At 48.2% G+C, this 24,607-nt stretch overlaps 1 protein-coding gene across 22 annotated transcripts in view; it reads right to left on the reverse strand.

The window, feature by feature from the left end:
* The window catches only part of DYSF (dysferlin), a 215,386-nt gene that overhangs the window by 166,190 nt on the left and 24,589 nt on the right, over window positions 1-24,607 (reverse strand). For all 22 annotated transcript variants that reach the window (XM_055312238.1, XM_055312229.1, XM_055312250.1 and 19 more), the window contains exons 2-4: window positions 23,050-23,105; window positions 22,029-22,120; window positions 1,941-2,046 (exon numbers count right to left, since the gene is read on the reverse strand). In XM_055312238.1, the coding sequence (XP_055168213.1) occupies window positions 1,941-2,046; window positions 22,029-22,120; window positions 23,050-23,105 (254 nt within the window). The remainder of the gene's footprint in view (window positions 1-1,940; window positions 2,047-22,028; window positions 22,121-23,049; window positions 23,106-24,607) is intronic.

A 24,607-nucleotide genomic window follows, 5' to 3' on the forward strand; every position in this document is an offset into this window, starting at 1 on the left:
ACTGCCAATGAAGCCTCCAATAAAAACCCAAAGGACAGGGATTGGAGAGCTTTCAAGTTGGATAATAATTGTTCTGGTAAACAAAATGTTCTTCTGAGTTCTGTGAGCCACTCTAGCAAATTAATCAAACCCCAGGAGGTTCATAGGAATGTCCCATCTAGAGCCAGTTGGTTAGAAGCACAGGGGAACCTGGACTTGGGACTGGCATCGGAAGGGGAAGGAGAGATCCTGTAGCACTTAGCTCTTAACCCAGAGCTATCTCTGGGTAGACAATGTCAGAATTGAGTTGAATTATAGGACGCCCAGCTGGTGTCAGAGAATTGCTTGGTGGTATGGAGGGGAACCCACACATGCACATTGGAAACTGGCACTAGAACCCTTAGACTGCATGAGTACTGGAGAGCCCAGGGAGGACAAGGGAGATTCAGCAGGTAACGGAGACAAGCTCAGTGACGCTGAGGAGGCCATGAGAGAACCCACCCACCAGGTGACCTATGAGCTAAACCCAGGCAATCTGAGGCTCTTCACCCCCTCCATGATTGGTGGGATGTAAGTTCCACTTGCCATCCCTGCTCCCAGAGGCTGCCCCAGGCGTAGTCTTAAGCTAGTGACATGGTGTTAAGATTATCTGGATGGTATACAAGCTGAACCCAGTTAAGACCTCTATGTAAACCGAAGATTTGGTAGATGGGTGCAGAGACCTACGGCTCTTGCTGCCATGCCAGATAAGCTTCACAGGTTAAGAAGTTCCCTTGCTTACTCACCCTGCTGCCTCCCAGTCTGGAGTGGCTTTGCCTCTTTCCTTGACCCTTCCCTGCCTCCAATGGCGGGGGGCTGGTTCCAGATTTCACCTGGGAAGCTCCTGAAGAGGTTACAAACCTACAAATGATCACCGCACCAAACCACAATGCTCTGCCACTGAGCACTGTTTGAGAAAGGGATGGGTTCTCCTGGGAAGTAACCTCTCTCCATCAGGGAAGCATCGAGCCATCACTGGTGTAAGATGCCTCAGGCACCAGAAAGGCAGTGGACCAGAAGTCCATTCAAGTCCCTCTCCCTCCCAGCCCTGAGAGTTGAGGTGTGCCACACTCCGACTTGGCCCCATCTGGACATGGATTCACTGTGTGACTTCCGTCCGTCACTCTCTTTCTCCAGCTCCCAGTACCCAGTGGTAGTTCCTTTCAGAGTTCTGCCCAGATTTACTATTTCCTGACTCAACAAGCCAGCCAAGGGTCCCTGTCCTCACACACACACACACACACACACACACACACACACACACACAGTAGCCCCACTCTAAGAGAACTAGGCCCAGATCCCCAGGGCCTCACCAGGAGGAAGTATTTCCAAATGAATAGCTCCCCAGTTCATCCTGGGAAGTAGAGCTGACCCAGAGGGAAGGTCAGGAATTCTACTGACCAGGAAGAAAGAACCCTGCAGGGTATATTTAGCTCCCTAAAAATAACGGGAAGCCAGAGATGAGGGCTGGGAATTGTCTGCTAGGACTGGAAGAGCACTGGAAAGGCTGGGGGAGGGGCAGGAAGGACAATGAAGGAAAGGAAGAGAGTCTGACAGGTTCCGGTGGGCTGGGAAGGGGGATGTCTGTCTCCCTTCCCTTATGGTCTGTGACCCAGATGACTCAGATATTCCAGCCCTGGAGATGGGGGCTGGGAGGTGAAGGATGGGCTACCAAGGGGCTTGGGAGAACCGTAACCAAGGCCACTTAGGAAGCTTGGGGAGTCATCAGGTTTCTAGTGAAGAAGCAATCCCAGGAGGTGATCTGACTCTTCCAGTCAGTTCCCTTCCCTGGCACCCCCAGCTTCAGCCAGGGAGGGCCAGGCCTAGTTGTTGGCAGCTGGACTATGATACACCACTAGGGTCAGAAAGGCAAGGCCTCAGACCAGACACTAACCTGGTGCAAAGGCCCCTTGGGCACTTACCCCCGTGGGCTGCTTCTTGGCGTCCAGGAGGGGGGCATTGAAGCTGGCAGACAGACTAGGAGTGGCGAGGACCTCCTGGAGTGGGACTTGGGCTTCCCCTAAGAACCTAAGTGGAGAGAAAAGCAGACTGTAGAGAACTAGCGTAATGTGCCTGGCTCTTCACCCAAAATAGCACCCCCACCACCACCACCTTACAAAACAAACACCCTGCAGACAAAGTTGATCTGACTCGAACAGTCCCCTAGTCCCCTAGGACCCTTCAAAGCTCCCTAGCACTCTGCTCCAGTCACCCCATGCATCATCCCTGGAGGGCCAGGCCCCTCTCCCTGCACAAGGATGAAAGACACCTTCCCTTCTCCCAAAGTCAACTCCCTGCCTCTCCTCAGAGCCCCAGCCCCACCACCCCTGTCCACCTGGGTACTCCCATATAAGGGCTGCCTTGCCCATCCGACCTCAGCAATCCACCAGGTCAGTGTCTCCTGAAAGCAGGGCTGTTTCCCCACCACAACATCTGCTCACTCTTAAGCTGCAGTAGCTCATCTGACCCACATCTACATAGGCCGTCTACACCAGTTTCCCAGGGCTCGGCCAGCAATGATTATACCTGAGAAATTGTCTTCCCTATCTTCAGAGACAGGGAGAAAAGCAAATTGGGACAGGGCAGACAAGGCCACTCCCAAGAGAGGCCTGGGACTGTTACAGCACACACACCTCAGGCCGCATCTCCATAAACGTATGGGTTCTTAGGAAAGAGTAGGTCACTGAGCGATGATCAGTGAAGGGACCCTCCAAAGAGGGCCAAGGAAAGAGTTTGTGTTCCCTAAGCTAAGAAACGGGCAGAGTGCATTCCGCACCTCTGCAGGCAAGAGGGCAGAACCACCGCCTGCCGTCTGCATCAGACTCCTGTGTGCTTCCTGCATAGGACTGTCAGGATGGATGGTGAACGGCAGCCACAGGGCTGTTCTCGTCTTCTGCTTCTGAATTTTTTTCCCTGATGAATAAACAGCACACCTGCCATTTGGGACCTTCCTTTTTCTAGTGTCCATAACAGCTGATTTGAATATAAGTTTTATGAAGTTTTATTGAAATACAACTTTAGTCTTGATCTAAATGGCTGATTTAAAAAAAAAAAAGATGTATTCATTTATTTGAAAGAGAGAGAGAGTGCAGGGGAGTAAGGGGCAGTAAGGGGAAATGGAGAAAGAGTCTTAAGCAGACTCTGAGCTGAGCATGGAGCCCGATGTGGAGCTTGATCTCATAACCCTGACATCACGACGTGAGCCAAAACCAAGAGTAGAATGCTTAACCGACTGAGCCACTTAGGCGCCCCCTAAATAGCTGATTTTTAACACTGGCTACTCACAAGGAAATACCACCTCACATTCATTAGGATGGCTACTATCCAAAAAAACAGAAAACAACAAAAGTTGGTAAGGATGTGGAGAAATTGGAACCTTGTGCTCTGTTGGTGCGCATGGAAAAAAAGGGAATGCAAAAATGGATCAAACCATATAATCTAGCAACTCCACTTCTGGGTATATACCCAAAAGAATTGAAACCAGGGACTCAAAGAGATATTTGTACACCCATGTTCATAACAGCATTATTCACAATCACTAAAAAATGAAAGTAACCTAAATATCTATCAACAGATGAATGCCTAAATAAACAATTGAATGGATAAATAAAATGCAATAAAAATTAAAATAAAATAAATTAAAACACATGTACTGTGAAATGTTATTTTGCTTTAAAAAAGAAAGAAGTTCTGACAGGTGCTAGGACATGCATAAACCATGGAGACGTGGTGCTGAGTGAAATAAGCCAGACACAAAGGACAACTATTGTATGATTCCATGTACATGAGGTTCCCAGAACAAGCAAGTTCATGAAGAAAGTAAAATAGAGGTTATCAGGGACTAAAGGGCAGGCAAATGGGGAGTTATTATTTAGTGGCTATAGAGTTTCAGTTTGGGAAGATGAAAAAGTTCTGGGGATGGATGGTGGTGATGGTTGCTCAACAGTGTGAATGTACTTAATGCCACTGACCTGCACATTTATAATAGTCAAAGTGGTTAGTTTTGTTATTTTACCATGATAAGAACAATTAATAGCTGCTTATTAATTATTAATTAGTCATTGATAGTTGTTCAATAAAATCACTTGACTCCATTCTTCTTGGAACCAGTAGACTCGTGGCCACGTTACACGTTCCCTAGCTAGCAAGGCAGTAACCTGATTTGTGCTGAATTTTGTAATGTTTTTCTAACATTTCTTTAAAGAAAGAGCTAGGGATCCTCGGGTGGCTCAGCGGTTTAGTGCCTGCCTTCAGCCCAGGGTGTGATCCTGGAGTCCTGGGATCGAATCCCACATCAGGCTCCTTGCATGGAGCCTGTTTCTCCCACTGCCTGTGTCTCTGCTTCTTTTTCCCTCTGTGTCTCTCATGAATTGATAAATAAAATCTTTATTAAGAAAAATTTTAAAAAAAGAAAAAGAAAAAACAAAGGGCTAAAGAGATTTTCACTAACATTCATTCCTCTGATGCTAAGAGTCACATTTTCTAGAATTTGGAGTGGTGTGTGTTAAATTCCTCTGCAGCACAGAGCAGGCTTGCAGCACAGCTTACTAAGCAGAGGCTCCTGGAGTGTCTACCTCCCAGGGCCAGCGTGGGGAAGGCACCTGGCACCAGTGTGTTGATTGAAGTGTCCTCAGTGTCACCAGGTAGACCCCAAGAGCTGATCTTTACCGCTGACTTGCTTGTACCCACCGACCTCTGTCCCACATTCTTCCATTAGCTCTTCTCTACAACTTATCTCTCAACTCAGGAAAAAGACCCCACTGGCACAGCATCCCATGACCGAAACCGAAACTGCCCTTCCGACGGTAATGACTGCTCTGGTGAAGAGTCCTGGCAGCCCAGACCACCCGGACCAGTCCCAGCTTACTTCTGCATTTACACCTGCGCAGACGGGCCACGGAAGGACCCACGGATTAACTGACACTTACCTTCACCTCATTATAATAGTAACATCCCTGCCCTGGTTGGAGCACAAGCCTCATCTACTAGCACACAATGTTAGTACAGGCGTGTTTCCTTAAGGCGCATCACCGACCTCCTGCCTGCCTCTACATGGACGCGAGCCTCCCCTACCTAAATATTTTAAATAAAAGGGGGATCCCTGGGTGGCGCAGTGGTTTGGCGCCTGTCTTTGGCCCGGGGCGCGATCCTGGAGACCCGGGATCGAATCCCACGTCGGGCTCCCGGTGCATGGAGCCTGCTTCTCCCTCTGCCTGTGTCTCTGCCTCTCTCTCTCTCTCTCTCTCTCTCTCTCTCTCTCTCTCTCTGTGTGTGACTGTCATAAATAAATAAATAAATAATTTAAAAAAATAACAAATAAATAAATAAAAGGAACCCACTCACCCCTTGCTGGGGAGCGGGGTGGGGGGGGGGGAAGCACGCCCGTGATCCTATTTGCTGTCAATAGCTTCCCTTGTGCGACAACTCCACCCGGTGTACTTTGACCCACCGTGGAGCAAACTCCTGTCAGTTGGGGCGACGGCAGGACCCAGGCAAGACAGTAGGTGCAAAAGCCCAGTGAGTCCATGCGACGTGGGGCCGCGGCCTGGCTCGGCAGGTGCCCGCCGGGCCTGCCCTACAGCTCGGCCCGGGCCCTGGGGCGCGCGCCGGACGCGGAGGCAGAGCGCGCAGCCGGCCCGGCGGTGGCGGTGCAGACGCGCGGGGCGCTCCCTCCGGGGCCGGGCCGGGACCGGGCCGCAGCGTCCCTTCCTGGCCGCGGGCCCGCCAGCCCCCCGCCCCCGGAGAATTCCCGGAAGTGGGGCGGGAACAATGCGAGGAAACGCGGCGGGAAGCGCGGGCCCCACCCCTGCCAGCCCAGGCACCACCGGAGGCGGAGGCGGGGAGACCCGGCCAGCGGGCACGGCTTGTTATTTCCTCCCTCAACGTCTTGCTGGACCTTGAAATGCCCCCACCTCCCACCCCAGCCATGGGCCTTGGGGCCAGTCCTTTGGAGAAGCCACGTGGCCTTCATAAGCCCCCCACCTCCCCTAGGGGGAGAGGCTGCAGGCAGCACAGCAGTTGCCTGTCCCCAGGCCTCAGGAGCAGGCTGCCCCAGAATTGCCCTGGGAGACCAGACTGGGTTGGCTGGACACCCTGGGGAGGTTGGATGGGTCTGAAGCTTGAGCACAGGAAACCCTAATGGCTGCTCTTCATTCATTCTTTCACACAGGATGGAGGAGAGGTGGCTTTATTAGGGCAGCCTCAGGGGAGGAGGGCCCAGTCCCTTAGGGAGACCCACGGCAACCAGAGATCAAGACTAAGGCACAGGGCCTACATGAACCAGCGATGCCCGGCGCTCAGTGGCACTGGCACTGGCACCAACCAATGGCCACTTGTGGCAGACAGGATTCAGTAAGGGTCAAAGGAGGCAAGGAAGGGCCTTGGGGTCCTGCACAGGCTGCCTCAGAGCCAGCTCAGGCAGGTGGGAAGGAAACCCTATGGGCCTGGGCCCCACCCCCTACAGCCCACGGGAGGATAATGTCACTGCTTTCCCAGCCTCCACAGACCTGGCCATCCCTACTGGCAGTGCTGGGTTCTGCAGCCACTGGAACGTGGGCAGAGGAGAAACGTGACGGCTGCCATCCCACAGACTGAGAGAGAGGTCAGGAATTGGCATGTGGGAGGGAGAGAAAGGTCCAGGCAGTTCACACACTGACAACGCACACATTTTTCCTCCACAGATAAAGAACTGTTCCCAGACTCATCACCCAGTAGGGCTACTGTCCTATTGGAGATGGAAGAAGGAGGGGGTAGTGGCCTCCAAATCTGAGCCTTAAGTGGGAGGCTATAAATGAAAGTGGCCAAGTAAGTTTATTTTAATGAAGCACAAAGAAATCTAAACAATTTTATCTCAAAACATTGGGCCTTTTTACAATTTTGTTTATAAGAACAAAACACAGGGGGACGCCTGGGTGGCTCAGTGGCTGAGCATCTGCCTTCAGCTCAGGCCGTGATCCCAGAGTTCCAGGATGGAGTCCTGCATTGGGCTCCTTGCAAGGAGCCTGCTTTTCTCTCTGCCTGTGTCTCTGCCTCTGTGTGTGTGTGTGTGTGTGTGTGTGTGTGTGTGTGTCATGAATAAATAAATAAAATCTTAAGAAAAAAAGGAACAAAACGCAGGAGGCAACCCAAATGTCCATCATAGAAGATAAGATAGATAAATAAAGTACAGTACACCATATGATGGAATACTGCACAACTATAAAAATAATGTGACCTACACCATAGACTTATATTTGGAAAACCTTCAAGATACATTGTAAAGTGAGAAACAGAGTACAAAAGAGTGTGGGCACCTGGGTAGCTCAGTCAGTTAAGCGTCTGCCTTCAGCTCAGATCATGATCTTGGGGTCCTGGGATCGAGCCCTATGTCCAGCTCCCTGCTAAGTGGGGAGTCTGCCTCTCTCTCTCTCTCCCTCTGCCCAGCCCACCCCCTCTGCTCCTGCTCTCTCTCTCTCTCTCTCTCTCGTAAATAAAGAAAATCTTTTTTTTAAGGTGTGTATAATATGCTACCTATTACTTAGACTAGTGGAAATCACAGACAGAAAGTAGAATAGTGGTGACTAGAGGCTGGGAGGAGGGGAAGCAGGGAGTTATTGTTTACCAGACACAGACTTTCAGTTTTACAAAATGAGAAAAGTTTCGGGGATGGATGATGGTGACGGCCACACAACAATGAGAACATGTTTAATACCACTGAAACGCACACTTTAAAATCGTTAAGATGGTAATCGTTATCTTATGTGTATTTTACCACAATACCCCCCCAAAATAAATCTATTTAAATAAATAAATATCTAAATATGCTACTGATTGTGTAAAAAAGAGGAAAGTCAAAATCTCTACAGGTGATTCAGAAATAGCATAGGAGCTCTGGAATGACACCAAAGAAACTAAGGATGATGGTTATCTCTAGGCAATGGGTAAGAACAGGGCAGATGGGAGACAAAGACAACAGGGAGAACTCACTGCATTTTTTCTTACAGTTCCTCTCCTTAAAACCCCTTATGTTTTTTTACCAACTCAAAATTTAAATTTAGGAACGTACATGAAATCTTGAAAATCTTGTAACTCATTCATTCAGCAAATACTTATTCACCACTTCCACCAAAACCCAGTCCCTGCCCTCATGGAACTTCCTTCTAATAACAGCTCCCCTCCTACCGAGTGAGTACACATTAGACACAGTGCCAAGCACTTTACCCACACTCTCTTGTTTAAAATAACACTAGCTCCATGAGGTAGGCACTGTTATTGGTTCAATTCATCTTACAGACAGGAAATCAGAAAATTAGGACTCAGAAAGGCATCTGACTTGATTTTACACAAAGAACAAGGCAGACAGAACCAGACTCCAAAGGCTTTCCTTTGCCAGACCTACGCTGGGTCTGCAGGTGCACCTAAGAGCTCCCTGACTATGAACTGAAACACATCATGATGAAAGAAACCAAGATGTCCTCGGCTTGCTTCATGCATGGAAAAGGGGGCCCAGCCTCCGTATTTAATCTGATTCAACTTTTTTTTTTTTAATCTAATTCCAGGGGCACCTGGGTGGCTCAGTCAGTTAAACCTCAGGCAAGATCTCAAGGGGCTGTGATCTCATGGGATTGAGAGACTGAGTCCCCCTTCACGTCTGCTCGAAGATTCTCTCCTCTGCTCCCCCCCCCAACTTGTGCAATCAGGCTCACTCTCGCTCGCTCTCAAATAAATCTTTAAAAAAAAAACTAATTCCAAGCAGTATTAATTATGCCTTTTTATTTTTCTGTATTTTTTAAATAGGGCTGCTATTTTTTAAGCATTTATTTATTTATTTATTTATTTATTTATTTATTTATTTATTTATTTATTTATTTATCAGAGAGAGAGAGAGAGTGTGCAAGACCCACAGAGGGTGGCAGACTGTCCGTAGTTACCCAAGCCTTCCCCTATGCCTCGGTGCTATGAGCCATAGAAGGAAGGGGTGCAGCAGCCCAGGGTAGACAAGAGCCCCAGGCACCAGTAGCCATGCAGGGAGCAGGAAGATGGGAGAAGTGGGCACAGCTCATACTGACACTGACGAAAAAGTGTAGGTAAGACTTGTCCCCTCCCCCAAATGCCCCAAAGAAAATTGGCCCTGAAAGGTGTCTGGAACACACAGCTCCTGCTCTCTATTTGGTTCAGGGGACATCCCAGGTGGCAGCCCCTAGGGCATCACATCAACCATCATTTTCACATGTTGAGTCACTCCTAACATTTCCAGGTATCTTTCAACCTATAACAATGCTCTGGAAGCATCCTTCCTCTCATCCTCCAAAAATAAATATTTATCATTGCATGATTAAGAATAAGAGCTCTAGGGGATCCCTGGGTGGCGCAGCGGTTTGGCACCTGCCTTTGGCCCAGGGCGTGATCCTGGAGACCCGGGATCGAATCCCACATCGGGCTCCCGGTGCATGGAGCCAGCCTCTCCCTCTGCCTGTGTCTCTGCCTCTCTCTCTCTGTGTGTGACTATCATAAATAACTAAATAAAAATTTAAAAAAAAAGAATAAGAGCTCTAAAAAAAAAAGAAAGAAAAAGAAAACAATAAGAGCTCTCAAGTCATCCTACCAGTGTGTTAGAAGCCCAACACATGACAGCTGTGTGCTAAGCATAAGTGGCATAACTTCCCTGAGCCTGTTTCCTCATCTGTCAAAGTCATTCATTCACTTAACAAATATGTAGTGAGTGCCTACCATGGGTCCTGTACTATTGTTAAGTACTGGGGACACTGGTTAAACAAACTGGACAACCATTCCCTCACCATCAGAGCTTCTGGGGAAAGTGCACACTTCAGAGGGTTCTTGTAAAACTTGAGTTCACACACCTAACACCCTTATGTGTGCCTGGAGCATAGATGGGGCTTAGGAAACGATAGTTCCCTTCCTCCCCCGCTGCCCACCCAGCCATTCACCACCAACCTGTCCTTCTCCGCACATACCTATTATACCAAATTACTGTGAGGGCCACATTAGATCATGGCTTCAAGGGTTGTCATATGGAAGAGGTTAGATTTATTTCTGATCTTTCCTGATGGTAGAATAGAAATGAGACCCTCAAAGTCGCAGTGAGAAAGACATGGTTCAATAGAATAATCCAGGCCTGAAATGGGCTTCTTCCTGACTCCAACACTGTCCTTGAAGATGGAAAAAATGAGACTCCTAGCCTGATGGCTCATAGGTTTTTCAACTCTGGCTGACATATCTGCCCAGAGGGAAGGCTCCTATGAAGCTTGTGTGGCTGATGCCCCAGGCCCAGCACAGAGTGGGACCAATACGTGATGGCAATGGGGTTAGACAGTTGTCCCCATGACCACAAGAACCTCCCACAGAATGTAAATGTGGAGGAAGTGCTGGGGATGGAAAGCCAGTTCACAACCATTATGGTAAAGACCAAATCAGGAAGAGTCATCTGTAGATGCTAAATCTAGGGGCCCATTTTAATGAGGAATAGGATATTTTTATACTACTTTGACAGGTGATCAAAATAAGGGACATCTTGTGCCTCCAGAGCCTGAGACAGACACAACACACCTACAAAATATTCTGGCCAGGAATTAGTAACTGAATCTAATCATGAGAAAAACATGAAAACAAACACCAAATGAAGAACATTTGTATATTATATTATTGAAAAATGTAAGTTGTTGTAAAAGAAAAAGGCTGTGAGAATGTTCCAGATTAAAGGAGGCTATGGAAATATAATGACTAAATTCAATATGGGAATCTAGACTGGATTCCATACTGAGAAAGAGGGAGAGGGGGCTTGCTATAAAAGACATTATTCAGGGGCACCTGTGTGGCTCAGTCAGTTAAGCATCCAACTCTTGGTTTCAGCTCAGGTCATGATCTCAGGGTTGTGAGATCGAGCGCTCCACACTCGAGCGTTCCACACTCAGTGAGGAGTCTGCTTGAGATTCTTCTCTCTCTCTGCCCTCCCCCCACCCTCACTGGCTTCCTCTCCCTCTAAATAAATAAATAAATAAAGTCATAAAAAAAAAAAAAAGACCGGCATTATTTGGTCAATTGCTAGAAGAGAATACAAATGGTGAAGTAGGTAGAAGTCTGGTAGCCATGTTAAGTTTACTGAAGTTGATAACTACACTGTGATTATATTAAAAAAATCCCTATTTTTTTTAAAGATTTTATTTATTTATTCATGAGAGACACAGAGAGAGGCAGAGACACAGAGAGAGGCAGAAACACAGAGACAGAAGCAGGCTCCCTGCAGTGAACCCGATGCAGGACTCAATCCCAGGACCCCGGGATCATGCCCTGAACCAGCCAAAGGTAGACATTCAACCACTGAGCCACCCAGGTGTCCCAAAAATATCCTTATTCTTAGGAAATATACACTGAAGTATTTAGAGATAAAGGGCTATGATGATTATAACTTAGCCTCAAATGGGAGAGAGGAAAAAAGGAAGAAAGAAAATGGGAAGGAGGGAGAGGAGAGAGAATAATATAAAGCAAACGGGGTAGCATGTTCATTAATGATTCTGAGGAAATAGTATATGGATGTTCTTTGTTCTATTTTTGCAACTTTTCTGTAAATTCGGAATTATTTCTTTAAAAAGCTCCAGAAGGATTTCCATGTATCTGTTTCTCATTCTTTATCTTTTAAACTAAGAAAAGGATCTGTCAACTACAAATAACTATTTTACAACTCAAACCCATTCATCACTGACTCAGAGGCACCTTCCCCTCAACTGGAGTCAATGAATCAGGCATGACAGGAGTCAGAAAGCCATTGTCCTGGCAGGAAGCACAGACGCTTGTGCAGACGCACTCAGGGGAGATTTCAGGTCCCTGTGAAGAGACAGTCGTGAGCTGTGGCCTCTCCAGCCCTCAGCTGTGTGTGCCTGGCAGTGAGGGGCAGGAAATGAGGGACAGCCGGACATTCCGGCCCCCTGAGCCCACCTGGCCTCTGGCAGTCTTCCTGCCAATATCTGATTCCCCAGGGACTGCCCCAGGGTAACTAAATAGTTTTCCACTTCAATCCAGAGAAAGACAAAAGAAAAACTATTCTGAACCCCAGGGGCGTCCCGGATAGAATTCAGAACAAAATATAGTTACAAAAATCCTTGGAAAATCAGGGCACAGGCAACACTTCCGAGCATGCTGAGAACAATGAGATGGTGAACTGAATATTCCTGCCTCCCAAGTATTCCAGAAAGGGGGACCTGAAAGCCAGCCTACTGAAACCCAGAGGTTAAACTTAGGCCTACTTTTCCCAACTTCTAGCAACAGCAAATCGCCACTCTGCCCTTTTATTATTTTTTTAAGATTTTATTTATTTATTCATGAGAGACACAGAGACAGAGGCAAAGTCACAGGCAGAGGGAGAAGCTCACACCCTGAGCCAAAGGCAGACACTCAACCACTGAGCCACCCAGGCGTCCCCCCTCTGCCCTTTTAAATGTCTAAGAGTACACGCACGCATCTGGCTGAGGGTCTATTCTTATGTGGGAATGGCATTTGTCATTCAGGCAGGAAGAAAATCTCCTCCACACATAAAACACACAGAGAGCTAATATTCCTGATAGGATCCCAAACGTACAAACTGCTATGAATCAGTAAGAAAAAAACAAGCAACTCAAAATATAAGGATAGGCAATTGACAGAAGAAGAAATACAAATGGCCAATAAAATGCATGAAAAGATGCCCAACTTCACAAGTAGTCAAGAAAATACAGTTTGGGGGCACCTGGCTGGCCCAGTCATTCGGGCATGCACTCTTGACCTCAGGGTCATAACTTTGAGCCCCACGTTGGATGTAGAGATTACTTAAAAGTAAAATTTTAAAAAAAGAGAGAGAGAGAAAACATGGTTTATAAGATACTTTTCGGGCAGCCAGGGTGGCTCAGCGGTTTAGCACTGGCTTCAGCCCAGGGCCTGATCCTGGAGATCAGGGATCGAGTCCCACATCGGGCTCTCTGCATGGAGCCTGCTTCTCCCTCTGCCTGTGTCTCTGCCTCTCTCTCTCTCTGTGTCTCTCATGAATAAATAAATAAAATTTAAAAAAAAAAAGATACTTTTCTCACACCACCTTAGTGCCTGCCATGGCACTAAGCAAAAATAAAAAATTGACGGGCACCTCTTTACATTGTTGGTGGACATAAATTAGGACACATTTTTGAAAAGCAATTTGGCAGAATCTATGAAAATGTTATTTGCTCATATCCTTCGACCTAATAATCACACGTCTATGGATCTATTTTAAAGAAAAAAAAATAGTATAAGGACATGAAAACATTTGGATAAAGATATTCATTGAAGGGGCAGAGAAGAAATTAGAAAGAAATCGAATCCCAGTCAATAAGGGCATGGTGGGATAAATTATGGATCACCCACCTGGTGAAGTGCCACACAACCCTTAAAAATGGGGTTGACTGGGGGGCACCTGGGGGCTCAGTTGGTTAAGCATCTGCCTTCAGTTTGAGTCATGATCCGGGGTTCCTGGGATCAAGCCTTACATCGGGGAGTCTGCTTCTCCCTCTCCCTCTGCCTGCTACTCTCCCTGCTTGTGCTCGTTCTCTCTCTCTCTCTCTCTGTGTGTCAAATAAATAAACAATATCTTTAAAAAATAATAATAATAAAATGGGGTTGATTAGGGTGCCTGAGTGGCTCACTTGGTTAAGCATCTGCCTTTAGCTCAAGTAATGATCTCAGAGTCCTGGGATCGAGTCCCGCATTGGGCTCCAGGCTCAGTGGGGAGTCTGCTTCTCCCTCTCCCTCTGCCTGTTCATGTTGTCTCTCCCTCTTTCAAATAAATAATAAAATCTTTAATAAATAAATTTTTAAAATGGGGTTGATCAATACAGACTGACCTGGGAAAGGGTCCATGATGGCAAATGACTAGTATATACAACATGATTCCATTTTTTAAGTACACGCATACACACATATGTAAACAGATGCTTGCACAGGCTTAGGAAAAACCAAGAAAGATATGCACCATATTGTCAGCAATGGACACACAGGAGGGAAGGGAAGCAGCAGATGGGGAAAGGTGAGGAAAAGTGCACTTCTTCCTTTATAACTTTTTAAGAATGGAGGTTACTTTTGCTTATTACAAAATACTTCTAATTTGTATATTCTTGTGGGGGTTTTCTTTAGTTTTTTTTAAGATTTTTATTTATTTACTTGATGCAGAGAGAGCCAGAGACCACAAGTAGGGGCAACAGCAGAGGGAGAGGGAGAAACAGGCTCCCCGAGAAGCAAGGAGCCTGATGCAGGACTCGATCCCAGAACCCGGGATTCGTGACTTGAGCCAAAGGCAGACACTCAACCACTGAGCCATCCAGGTGTCCCTCTTTAGTGTGCACACTCTAGTACGGTCATGTGTCCACATGGGGTGTGTGGGTGGTATGTTCATAGTTGGTGTGGTCTGCATAGGTGCATCCATATGGATCCAACAGTCCCCATGTACTAAATACCTTCAAGGTGCCAAGTGCCAAGAAGGCATCTAACACCCACACATTATCTCACATAAGTTTCGCGACAACTATGCAACATAGGTACTGTTATTGACATTATCCTGATGGAGAAATGGGTTCAGAGAAATGCAGGTTGCAGTGTCAAGATGAGGCTCACTACTGAGAGGGAGTCCCTGAGAGAAGCCTTTGACCCTCATTCTCGTGCCACCACCCCTGCCCTGCATGGCTCTGGACAGCTGGGGCTGTCCACCTTCTCCCACCAGGATGGAACCCCTGGACCCCAGCAACACACTCCCCTCATGGCCCACAGGCAGCAGCCGGCCAGGCCCCGCCCCCAGGTGCCTCTGCTATGGCCTGTGCATTCTTCCGTCAGGCTCTTGGTCAGCTCCTTCCTAGAAACCCCCACGTTCCCTAATATATATTAAGCCTGTTGTCCCAGGAGGAACTAAGACACCCCCACCTCCACCCTGAGGGCACCAAGGCCTAGTCCAGGCTCAGAGGAGCCCTACACACCATAGTCACCGAAGTCAGCAAGCTGGCCATTCCCAAAATATCTCCATGAGAGGTTTCTCATGGTGCCTGCCACTCACTATTAACCTTCCTTTGTTGGCCTAAACAGAGTCTGGCACAGACAGCACCATCCCCCAGGCTCCTAAGAACAGCAAAACATTAAGCCATAGGCTGCCACCAACACTTCAGTATGAATTAGTCCTTTTTCAAACCATCACTGGCTGAGAGCAGGCTTTGATGGGAAAAAGCTGAGTCAGTGAGAACCAAAGAAAGAATCACAGCCGGAGAGCAGCACAGGAGAGATATGAGAAAGGATGTGCCAAAAGTAACTGCCGTTTATGGAGTGGCCTCTCCATGGCAGTTCCCTTAGATGTGCTTGTGCATTTGACTTAACGCCCCCTAAGGAGGAAGAAACAGAGGCTCAGGGAGCTTGGCTGAGACTAGGGCCCAGCGCTCCCCAAGGTCCACACTCATTCCACTGGACCAGATCGTCAAACCCTGTGTGATGGTGGGGAGAGAAGCAGCTGCAAGAGGAAGGAGGAGGAGGCATCTGGGTGGCTCAGTGGGTTGAGTGTTCTGCTCAGGTCATGACCTCAGGGTCATGGGATTGAGAACTGAGTCTGGCTTCATGCTGAGCACAGCGTATCCTTGAGATTCTCTCTCTCCCTCTCCCTCTGCCCCTCCTTCTGTGTGCCACGCTGTTTCTCTCTTTAAAACAAATGAAACTTAAAAAAAAATTGTAAGGGGAGAAGGAGCAGGCATTCAGAGAGGTTCCCAACCTGCCTCCTGAGCCCCTGGCCAGTTGCAGGTACCATGACTGATGACCCAGATCACAGAAAAGTGAGGGCAATCAAGCTCTGTGTGGGGGCGAGAGACCCCCCCGAATGCCCCACTTCGCGGAGTCACCAGGTCACCAAGAGGTTCCAAGCACTCCAAAGAAATAGCTACTACAAACAAGAACTTTCCTTTTTTTTTCTTTTTTTAAAATTTTATTTATTTATTCACGAGAGACACAGAGAGAGAGGCAGAGACATAGGCAGAAGGAGAAGCAGACTCTCCCCTGAGCAGGGGAGCCCAATGCAGGACTCGATCCCAGGACCCTAGGATCATGCCCCGAGTCAAAGGCAGACGTTCAACCCCTGACCCATCCAGGTGTCCCTGTGAACAGGCTTTTCTAAGGCCATCAGCGCCTCCTGCCCAATTCCCGGTGTAAAGTTAAGGGCCCTCCTACACTGCTTGTTTAAAGGGAGGGTGCACAGCCACCCTAAGAACGGGCTCTGGATCAAATGCAGAATTCCCATTAGGCTTACTTTTCAGATAAACAATGAATAATTTTTTATAATAAGTATGTCCTATGTAATACTTGGGACAAACTTAACTGGATATCCTGAATGTCACTTTGTTGAATCTGGCCACCCTACCCCAGGCCTGGCTAGGCCTGGACCCAGTGACGAACATCTTGATCCTGGTGTTTTTTTGACAGGTAGATGTTTTGACCCTATGGAGATTTTTGCTTCATATGTACATTTACGAAATATTTAAATAAAAAATACACCTGCATTAATTAATTTCCACTGAAAAACCATTCTCCGAGAGAAATTAAACTAACTACATTTCATTTGTTGACATATTTTCTATACAGTGCAATTAACTAGTTCCTTTTTCTCCAGTCTTCATTTTTATTTGACTGAAATTAGTATCATTGGTAACAACTATTTCTTGTTTAAATTTCTCTGCACAGATTTGGCTCAAAGATTTTTTTTTCAATTTTTTGGTTCATATCAAGCTCTAGTAAATATACCCCCCTCTTTTTTTCTTAAATATTTTATTTATTTATTTATTTATTTATTTATTTGAGAGAAAGAGAGTGAGAGGGAGCGCGAACAGGGGTCGGGGCAGAGGGAGAGGGGTAAGCAGACTCTTCACTGAGCAGGGAGCCTGACGCATGTGGCTCGATCTCAGGACCCCAAGATCATGACCTGAGGCAAAGGCAGACGCTTAACTGACTGAGCCACCCAGGTGCCCCAAATATAGCTCCTTTCTATTTTGAGTTTTCTCTTATGAAATTATTTCTATTAAGTCCAATTTTCCCCAGGTCAGTGTTTACAGTTACCAACAAGATTGTAACCTCTTTCATTCCCTTCATGATTCTACCATGTGTGGTTTTTAATTTTGTGGTGATCATTTCTGCCCATAATTACACACATACGCTATTATAAAAGTGACAGCTTAAAAAATAAATTAATTAATTAATTAATGTGACAGTTTATATTTATTTCCTAGCTAATTCATGAACAAACTGAGAGCATTTCTTTACAAAAGGGCCAGCATTGCCCTAACACAGTGGGTGTTCCTCCTTGGGTGCATACTGTCCTCCCCTGGACAGCTGCAGAAGCACTGATGCCTGCACCCCACTCCAGAGTTTCTGGTTTAATCAGTTTTCTGTGGAACCCAAACACTAATCTCTTTTAAAGCTCCCACATCAGGGGGCCTGGGTGACTCAGTGAGTTAAGTGGCCAGCTCTAGGTTTCAGTTCAGGTCATGACCTCGGTCCTGGGATCAAGCACACTCAGCGCTCAGTAAGGAGCTAGCTTGAGGAATCTCTCCCTTTCCCTCTGCTTCTTGTCTGCTCACACTCTCTCTGTGTGTCTCTAAAATAAATAAATCTTTTTTGTTAAGCACCTGACTTCAGCTCGGGTCATGATCTCAGGGTTCTGGGATCGAGCCCCATATCGGGCTCCTCACTCAGTGGGGAATCTACTTATCCCTTTCCCTCTGCCCCTCCCCCCATTTGTGCTCACTCTCTCTCTCTAATAAATAAATAAAATCTTTGGAAAAAAAAAGCTCCCACATCATTCTAATATGCAGCCTGAGTTGGAACACTGCTGTAAAGAGCTCTGCTGTCCAACACAGCAGCCACTATGTACATCAGCTATTTAAATTTAAATTGATTAAAATGAAATAAAATTTAAGATTCAGTTCTTCAGTTAAACTAGCCAATACAGAACATTTCCATCATCTCAGAAAGTTCTATCATGTAGCATGGGTCTGGACTGAGATGAGTGGCTCTCACCCTGGGCTGCACAGCAGAAATACCTAATACCTGGGAGTTGGTAATGATGCCCACCAGGCACTGGTATATGTAAAAGCTGCAGGTGATGCAGTTGTGTTGCCTGGATTAGGAAACTCTCAAATGAACATCCCAGTGGTCAAAACAGCTGATCAGGGATCAGCATCACCACCCTTACAGCATCCCTATGAGAAGCCCAGAGTAAACAGGAAATTGTTCTGAGACAAGAGTCCAGGACCTCTGCTGGGCTTTCAGGAGTGTCTCCTATCCATAGGAGTGGAATTTCCTTTTCTGTGCATTTCAAACCTGGTTTTTATCAACACAAAGCTGGCCCAACGCCACTGTTGGCTCTGGGCTCTCTCAGGCTCAGTGTGCGTGGGTGCTGAACAGTCAGGAGGCAGTTCCCAGCCCCTGTTCCCCTCTTATGGCATGGAGGGCTCCCCAAGCTCCCACCTCAGGCCGACAGACAAGTCTGGTATAAGGAGGCCACATCAAACTGCCAACAGTCATCAGGGGAAACACAGCAGTGTGAAATGCCACAGGCACCCTGGGGACAGAGAAGAGGGTAGAGGTGAAGGAGACCCAGAAGGGAGAAAGAATGGAGGGAGCAGAGAGGACAGGCAAAGTGAGGTACTTGTGAGACACTGGTGCTGAGGGAGAGGCTATGAAGAATGAGGGAGGTCTGGGGGACACCTAGAACCAGACGGAGGCAGAGCAGGGAAGTTAGGCAGAGGTAGAGGAGGCAAGACAGAGGGAGACCAAGAATTAACAGCAGTGGAGGCTCAGATTCACCTCATTTGGAGAAGCCCAAGGAGGACCATTTATGAGCTCACAGCACACAGGCTCGGGACACTCAGAAATGACGGGGGAGGCTGTGTGATGACCCCGTAGGTCCTTCTGAAATCTTGGGGTCAGATGACAACAGTCACTGTCACGCCTGTCATTTCCTTCTTTGCTTCCTGGCCGGACAGTGACAATGTGAAAGCAGAGAGTAGATGTTCTTTCCCCCCTCCCCTAAGATTTATTTATTTATTTTTTGTGGGGAAGGGGCAGAGGGAGAGGGAGAGAGTCTTAAGGAGATCCCACACTGAGCGCAGGGCTTGATGAGGGGCTCCATCTCATGACCCTGAGATCACGACCTGAGCCAAAACCAAGAGTCACACACTCAACTAACTGCACCCCCAGGTGCCCCTAGACAGTAGGTTTTCTATTTAATTTTTTTGTTAAAGTGAAACCACTGAATATTTTCCCTTCTTTCTTTCAAAATGTAAAATGTCCCATGGTTGCTCTTGTCACTTCCTGGTCTGTTTCCTACTTTTACTGCTTTAGAATTGTTAATACTTTTTATCTCAGATTCTTTTCTCACAATCACGTGTAAAATGAAAGTCCATGAGGTCTGGCCTCGGGGGCACACAGCATGGCCTTACTGGTTTCCTGCCCCCCCCCCCCCCCCCCCGCCACTGCTCCAGCAGCTTCTCCCTCGGGCCCCTCACAGTCAAGCAAACTACTCTGGAGGTTGCCTACCCCAAGGGGTTCCATAATGAAGCCCGAACTCCATTATTTCCACCCAGGACACTGTGGTTTGGGCAACCTCTGAAATTCTTCAGGTATTTATAAGTTTAAATTTAGTTTAATTCAAATTTAGTTTTTAATTGCTAGGAGTGCAAAATTAAGAAATGTTTGGAAAATTCAAAACCTACATGCAAGTGGTTACAAGAAAGAAGTTTCTAGTATGTTGGAAAGTTTTGAGAATTAGCAGTTCTGCAAATTGATGTTGAGGAACTGATTTCCAGCATTGGCCCTGCAGTGAACTGGTGTTCAGGAAGCTGGCTTCCCCCCCAGGAACTACAGGACACCCACAAGGGCCAATGAGAAGGCCCCAAGGTACAGTGCAGCCTAGCCCCCAGTGTGGCACTGGTCTGGTGTCACCGTGAGGACCAGCCTGGCCCTTGAATTGATCAAAAATATCTTCACAGCCCCTGCTCAGGTCTCCATGATTTTAAACATCTCCCCACAGGGCCTGTAAAATGCTGAATATGATCATGAAAATGAAACCCATGTACCTTGCAGCCCCCAGACTGTATTGCCTCACTACACCCTTTCAAGTCCAGCATCATGAGGGAATGGAACCCTCCAGAGGGTCCAGCACCCACCTGGGCCTTCCAGGAGCCTCTGAGAGGCACAGGGACTCAGTGATTATGAGCATGCTGCAGACCTGCCTTCAAGAATAGCTCTGCCATCACCAGCCTCTGAGAAAAAAACCCCATCTCTCAGAGCCACAGTGTCCTTCCATAACGATGACAACCGTAACAGCAGTACCCAGCAGATTTAAAAAGATCTTACATTATAAAGACTCAGCAAAGGGCCAGACACTAGGCAACATCAGCTGTTGTGGATTTGCTATTATTATCCTCAGGCTGATATCAGAGAAGCCCTCCCAATCTGGCCCCACAGCTCCCTTCTCACTGGGCTGCATGTGTCGTGTGACCGAGCCACAACTGTGAGGCCTTGGCCTGTGGGCCTTGGCCCACCACACCCGAATGCTGGAATGCCCTCCCTTCCTCATCCTCCAAAACACTGGAGTCAGTCTGTGTGGCCCTCCTCCAGAAAGCCTTCCAAGACTGTCCGGCACCCAGCGTCCCTCCCTCTTTCATCTGCAGATCCACCGTCCATGCTTATTAGAGGCTGCCTTTTTTTCCCAGAAAATGTCTGTGTTGGGATCGATTAGTGTGAATGGATCCCAGTCCCTGCCCCCTGTGCGGAGGTCCCGGCAAAAGTACCCCCACTCTCCTCACACATACCATGCCTTGTACCCATGACCAGGACAGCCACAGAGAGACCCTGGCAGTTGGATTTTTCTTCCAAGCTTTTGAAGATTCCAAACTTTCCAGGTGCTTTGCAGCCTGAGACCCTCGTTAGCCTCCCCTAGGCCTCTGACTCTTCCCTTCCTCCCTCACTCTTCTCTCCCACCCCAGGGTAACACAGCCAGGCCTTCTGGGCCTCAGATACTGGCTGACCCAATTCCCAGACAAAGGCACCCCTATGAGTAGATCACAAAACAGCAAGCCCATGCCTCAGTACATGACACCAAGAGCAGGAATCCCCCCTCCCTGCTGGCACCTAACACAGCCCTACCCAGCCATGCCCAGCAGGGATGCTGAACCCTGCCCTCACATTCAAGGCCACAAGGCCACGGGGCCTCACAGGCTGTTTTCCCAGATGGACCTGACCCCACAGTGAGCAGCACCATCAAGCTGCAAGCTTGGCTGGTCCCGCCCCCCGCCCCCACACTACCCCGGGCACATGCAAGGCCCCCAGTTCAATGACAGGAGACAGGACCCACTGCAGACCTGTAAAGAGCCTGCTTTCTCCGCCACCACCACCCCCAAGCTTTGCTCCTCTACTGCCCCTGCCTGGAACCCTCCACAGTCCGTACATGAAACAAGAGAAAAGTCTGCCAGAGGGAAGTATACAGCCACTGCAAACTTTTAATACCTTCTGACTTCTAAACCCCAACTCTCACCTCCAGTCCTTCCTCTTCCATGAAGGCTTCCTCAAGAGCTCCCTGCTAGTTGCAGTTTTGTTATGCCAGGCCGCCGCTGGAGTGCACTGCTGCCCTCAGCAGCCTGACCGGGTGGGGAGAGGTGGCTGCACCCAGGCTCCCCTGGGCTGCAGCTGGACGTGGGGATCCTTCTCCTCCCTGCTCCCTAGGACGCAGGCTGTCGTGCAAACACGTGCACATCTGATTCCAGCCCATCTCCCTTCCCTGCAGCCTAGACAGCTCTCAGATTTAGCCATACTGAGTTCTTGAGGCTACAGGCACGCCCCCTCCCGGGCATCTACCACTAGGCCCACAAGAGACACATCTTCAATACACGCTGAGGTGAAACACCAGCGCTCCAGGGCCCAGATTCTGGAGCCTATGTCCACCATGAACCCCCTGTGCCTTCAGGCCACAGAGTGCCCCTTGCCCACCTCACCTGTTCCTCCCCATTGTCTCATGGTCTTTGACCACCACATGAAGCTCGGAGCTCTGGTCCAAGGGGATGCCCTTGAGGTCCCACTCAAAGCCCTGGAAGAAAAAGAGAAAAAAACAACGGGTGGCCCCTTAGGAGAAGAAACTGTGTCTGGTTCACCCTGGTCCATCCAGGGCACTGAACAGCCATCCATGAACAATGACAGTGGGTGGATGAATGAATGAGCGAATGAATGAATACATGAATAAATGAGAATTCCAGAGCTTCAGAAGAGACAGCAAAAGCTGAAGGGAGCAGAAAAGAGAAGGAAATCAGGCTCCTATGGCCTCCTTCCCCAAACTCAATTCCACCAATGACCAGGAAGCCAGGCCAGGAGCACAGTGCAGAGGTGGAGGTGGTGGTGTGTGTGCCTGCTGACTCTACAAGGTCCTCGGGGACCAAGATCAATGTGCTCATGCAGAAGCCAGGCCTGTGGCATGCAGTATGGATTAGTGCCACACTAGGTATGCCTATCCAGAGGCCCTGAATCTCTCCTCAGAGCAAAGGTACCCCTGTGAATCCCAGCCCTATCCACAAGGCATCCAAAGGGCCACCAGGGGGTCATATGCAAGGAGCTAGTTGAGCACCTGGTTAATCAGGGAGGACTGAGGGGAGGAGGTGGGCTTTGGGCAGGAAGAACCACCTGGATAAGGGAGCCAAGGCAGGCCAGAGAGTCCCTAAATGATCCAGCTGCTAGTTGTACCTGGCTGACAAGAGCTGGAAGGAATAGAAACCAATGACATCTCACTCTTCCCCATGCCACACCCACATCAGAGGAGATGCTTCTATTTACCTGGCAGGCCAGGCCACCAACTGTCCTCCCGGGTTCCTAGCACCAGGCAGATTTAGTTGACACGTGGGGTCAGCTGCCCCTCCCCTCCTTGACATACCTCTGAGAAAGCCACCTCAGTCTCAAGCTCCTGACTTGTCACTGCAGAGCCAGTGACAGCAGATGAAAAGGAGGGAGAATGGAAATCTTGCATACCTCATTCCACACGGGGTTCACGCTGTTCTTGATGACTTTGGTTCTCTTCTTCACTCCTAGGAGAGACACGAAGGGAGAGTGGAGAGACGAATGCCAGCCCTGCACCTCCCACCCTATCCGGGGCAGCTCCTGAGAGCCGTGCTGCTGCCGCTTGCCCCCCTGAGGAAACCTCACCCAACCAAGGGATTCCTGAGAACCCCACCGGGCTGCAAGGAGTGGCCAATGCCAGTCACGCGCCTTCGCTCTCTCAGCTCTGGACTGATACACAGCAGTCCCAACCCCAGGATGTTTTTAAATATTTTTTTTTTAATTTTTATTTACTTATGATAGTCACACACAGAGAGAGAGGCAGAGACACAGGCAGAGGGAGAAGCAGGCTCCATGCACCGGAAGCCCGACGTGGGATTCGATCCCGGGTCTCCAGGATCACGCCCCGGGCCAAAGGCAGGCGCCAAACCGCTGCGCCACCCAGGGATCCCCCCAGGATGTTTTTAAAGGAAAATACCCAGTCTGCCTCTTCTCAATGACTTTGTTACTGTTATGATAATATGTTATTATATAACATGATAATAACAAATTCTATTGTTGGGAAGTTAGGACTTTCTAAATAAAGGTTTTAACTGTAAATTTGCTGAGAAAGAATGATCTGCATGGAAAATATTTTTCATTTTAAAAACATCTACCTACACATATTGTACGATTCTGTTTATGTGAAACAGCCAGAATAGGCAAATGCAGAGACAGGAAATAGGTTAGTGGTTTCCAGTGGCTGAGGGGAGATGGGAATGAGGAGCAAATGCTTAATGGTTTCTTTCAGAGGTAATGAGATATTCCAGAATTAGAACGAGGGTGATTGCACAGCCTTGTGAATATACTCAAAACCATTGAGATCGTGTGCTTTTAAATGGTTAAAATGATTAATTTTAGGTTATGTGAATTTTACCTCAATAAAAAAAAACAGCCCCCCCACCCTTGCCTTGAAGGGGTATGTCTGAAGCAGGCTGTCCCAAGGCTCGCAATGGCTGGGCCAATGGAATGCAGAATGGTTCGGGGTAGATGACAGGAAGAACAGACAATGTCAGGGCTGAGGTGGGATCCACAGTGCCCCAGACTACAGCAAGTCGAAGCATCTCCTCTGGAGCCTTAGGCATGGAGGAGTGGATGTGAGGCACAGAAAAGGACAAACACGTCCAACCCTTCCAGTAAGCATCAGAACAGAAATGAGGGATCCCTGGGTGGCGCAGCGGTTTGGCGCCTGCCTTTGGCCCAGGGCGCGATCCTGGAGACCCGGGATCGAATCCCACGTCGGGCTCCCGGTGCATGGAGCCTGCTTCTCCCTCTGCCTGTGTCTCTGCCTCTCTCTCTCTCTCTGACTATCATTAAAAAAAAAAAAAAAAAAAAAAAAAAAGAACAGAAATGATTCAGCGTTCAATGGATGATTAAAAGTGGTCAGATACAGAACTTACATTCGATCACCTGGTTCCACCCTGCCTGTGCAAGACTTTATAGTGAGAGGCTTGAGACTGCTCTACTTTTACAGAGTCTGGACCATGAAAGC

The sequence above is a fragment of the Nyctereutes procyonoides genome, unplaced genomic scaffold (genome assembly GCF_905146905.1).
Source record: "Nyctereutes procyonoides isolate TBG_1078 unplaced genomic scaffold, NYPRO_anot_genome, whole genome shotgun sequence".
Classification (NCBI taxonomy): domain Eukaryota; kingdom Metazoa; phylum Chordata; class Mammalia; order Carnivora; family Canidae; genus Nyctereutes; species Nyctereutes procyonoides.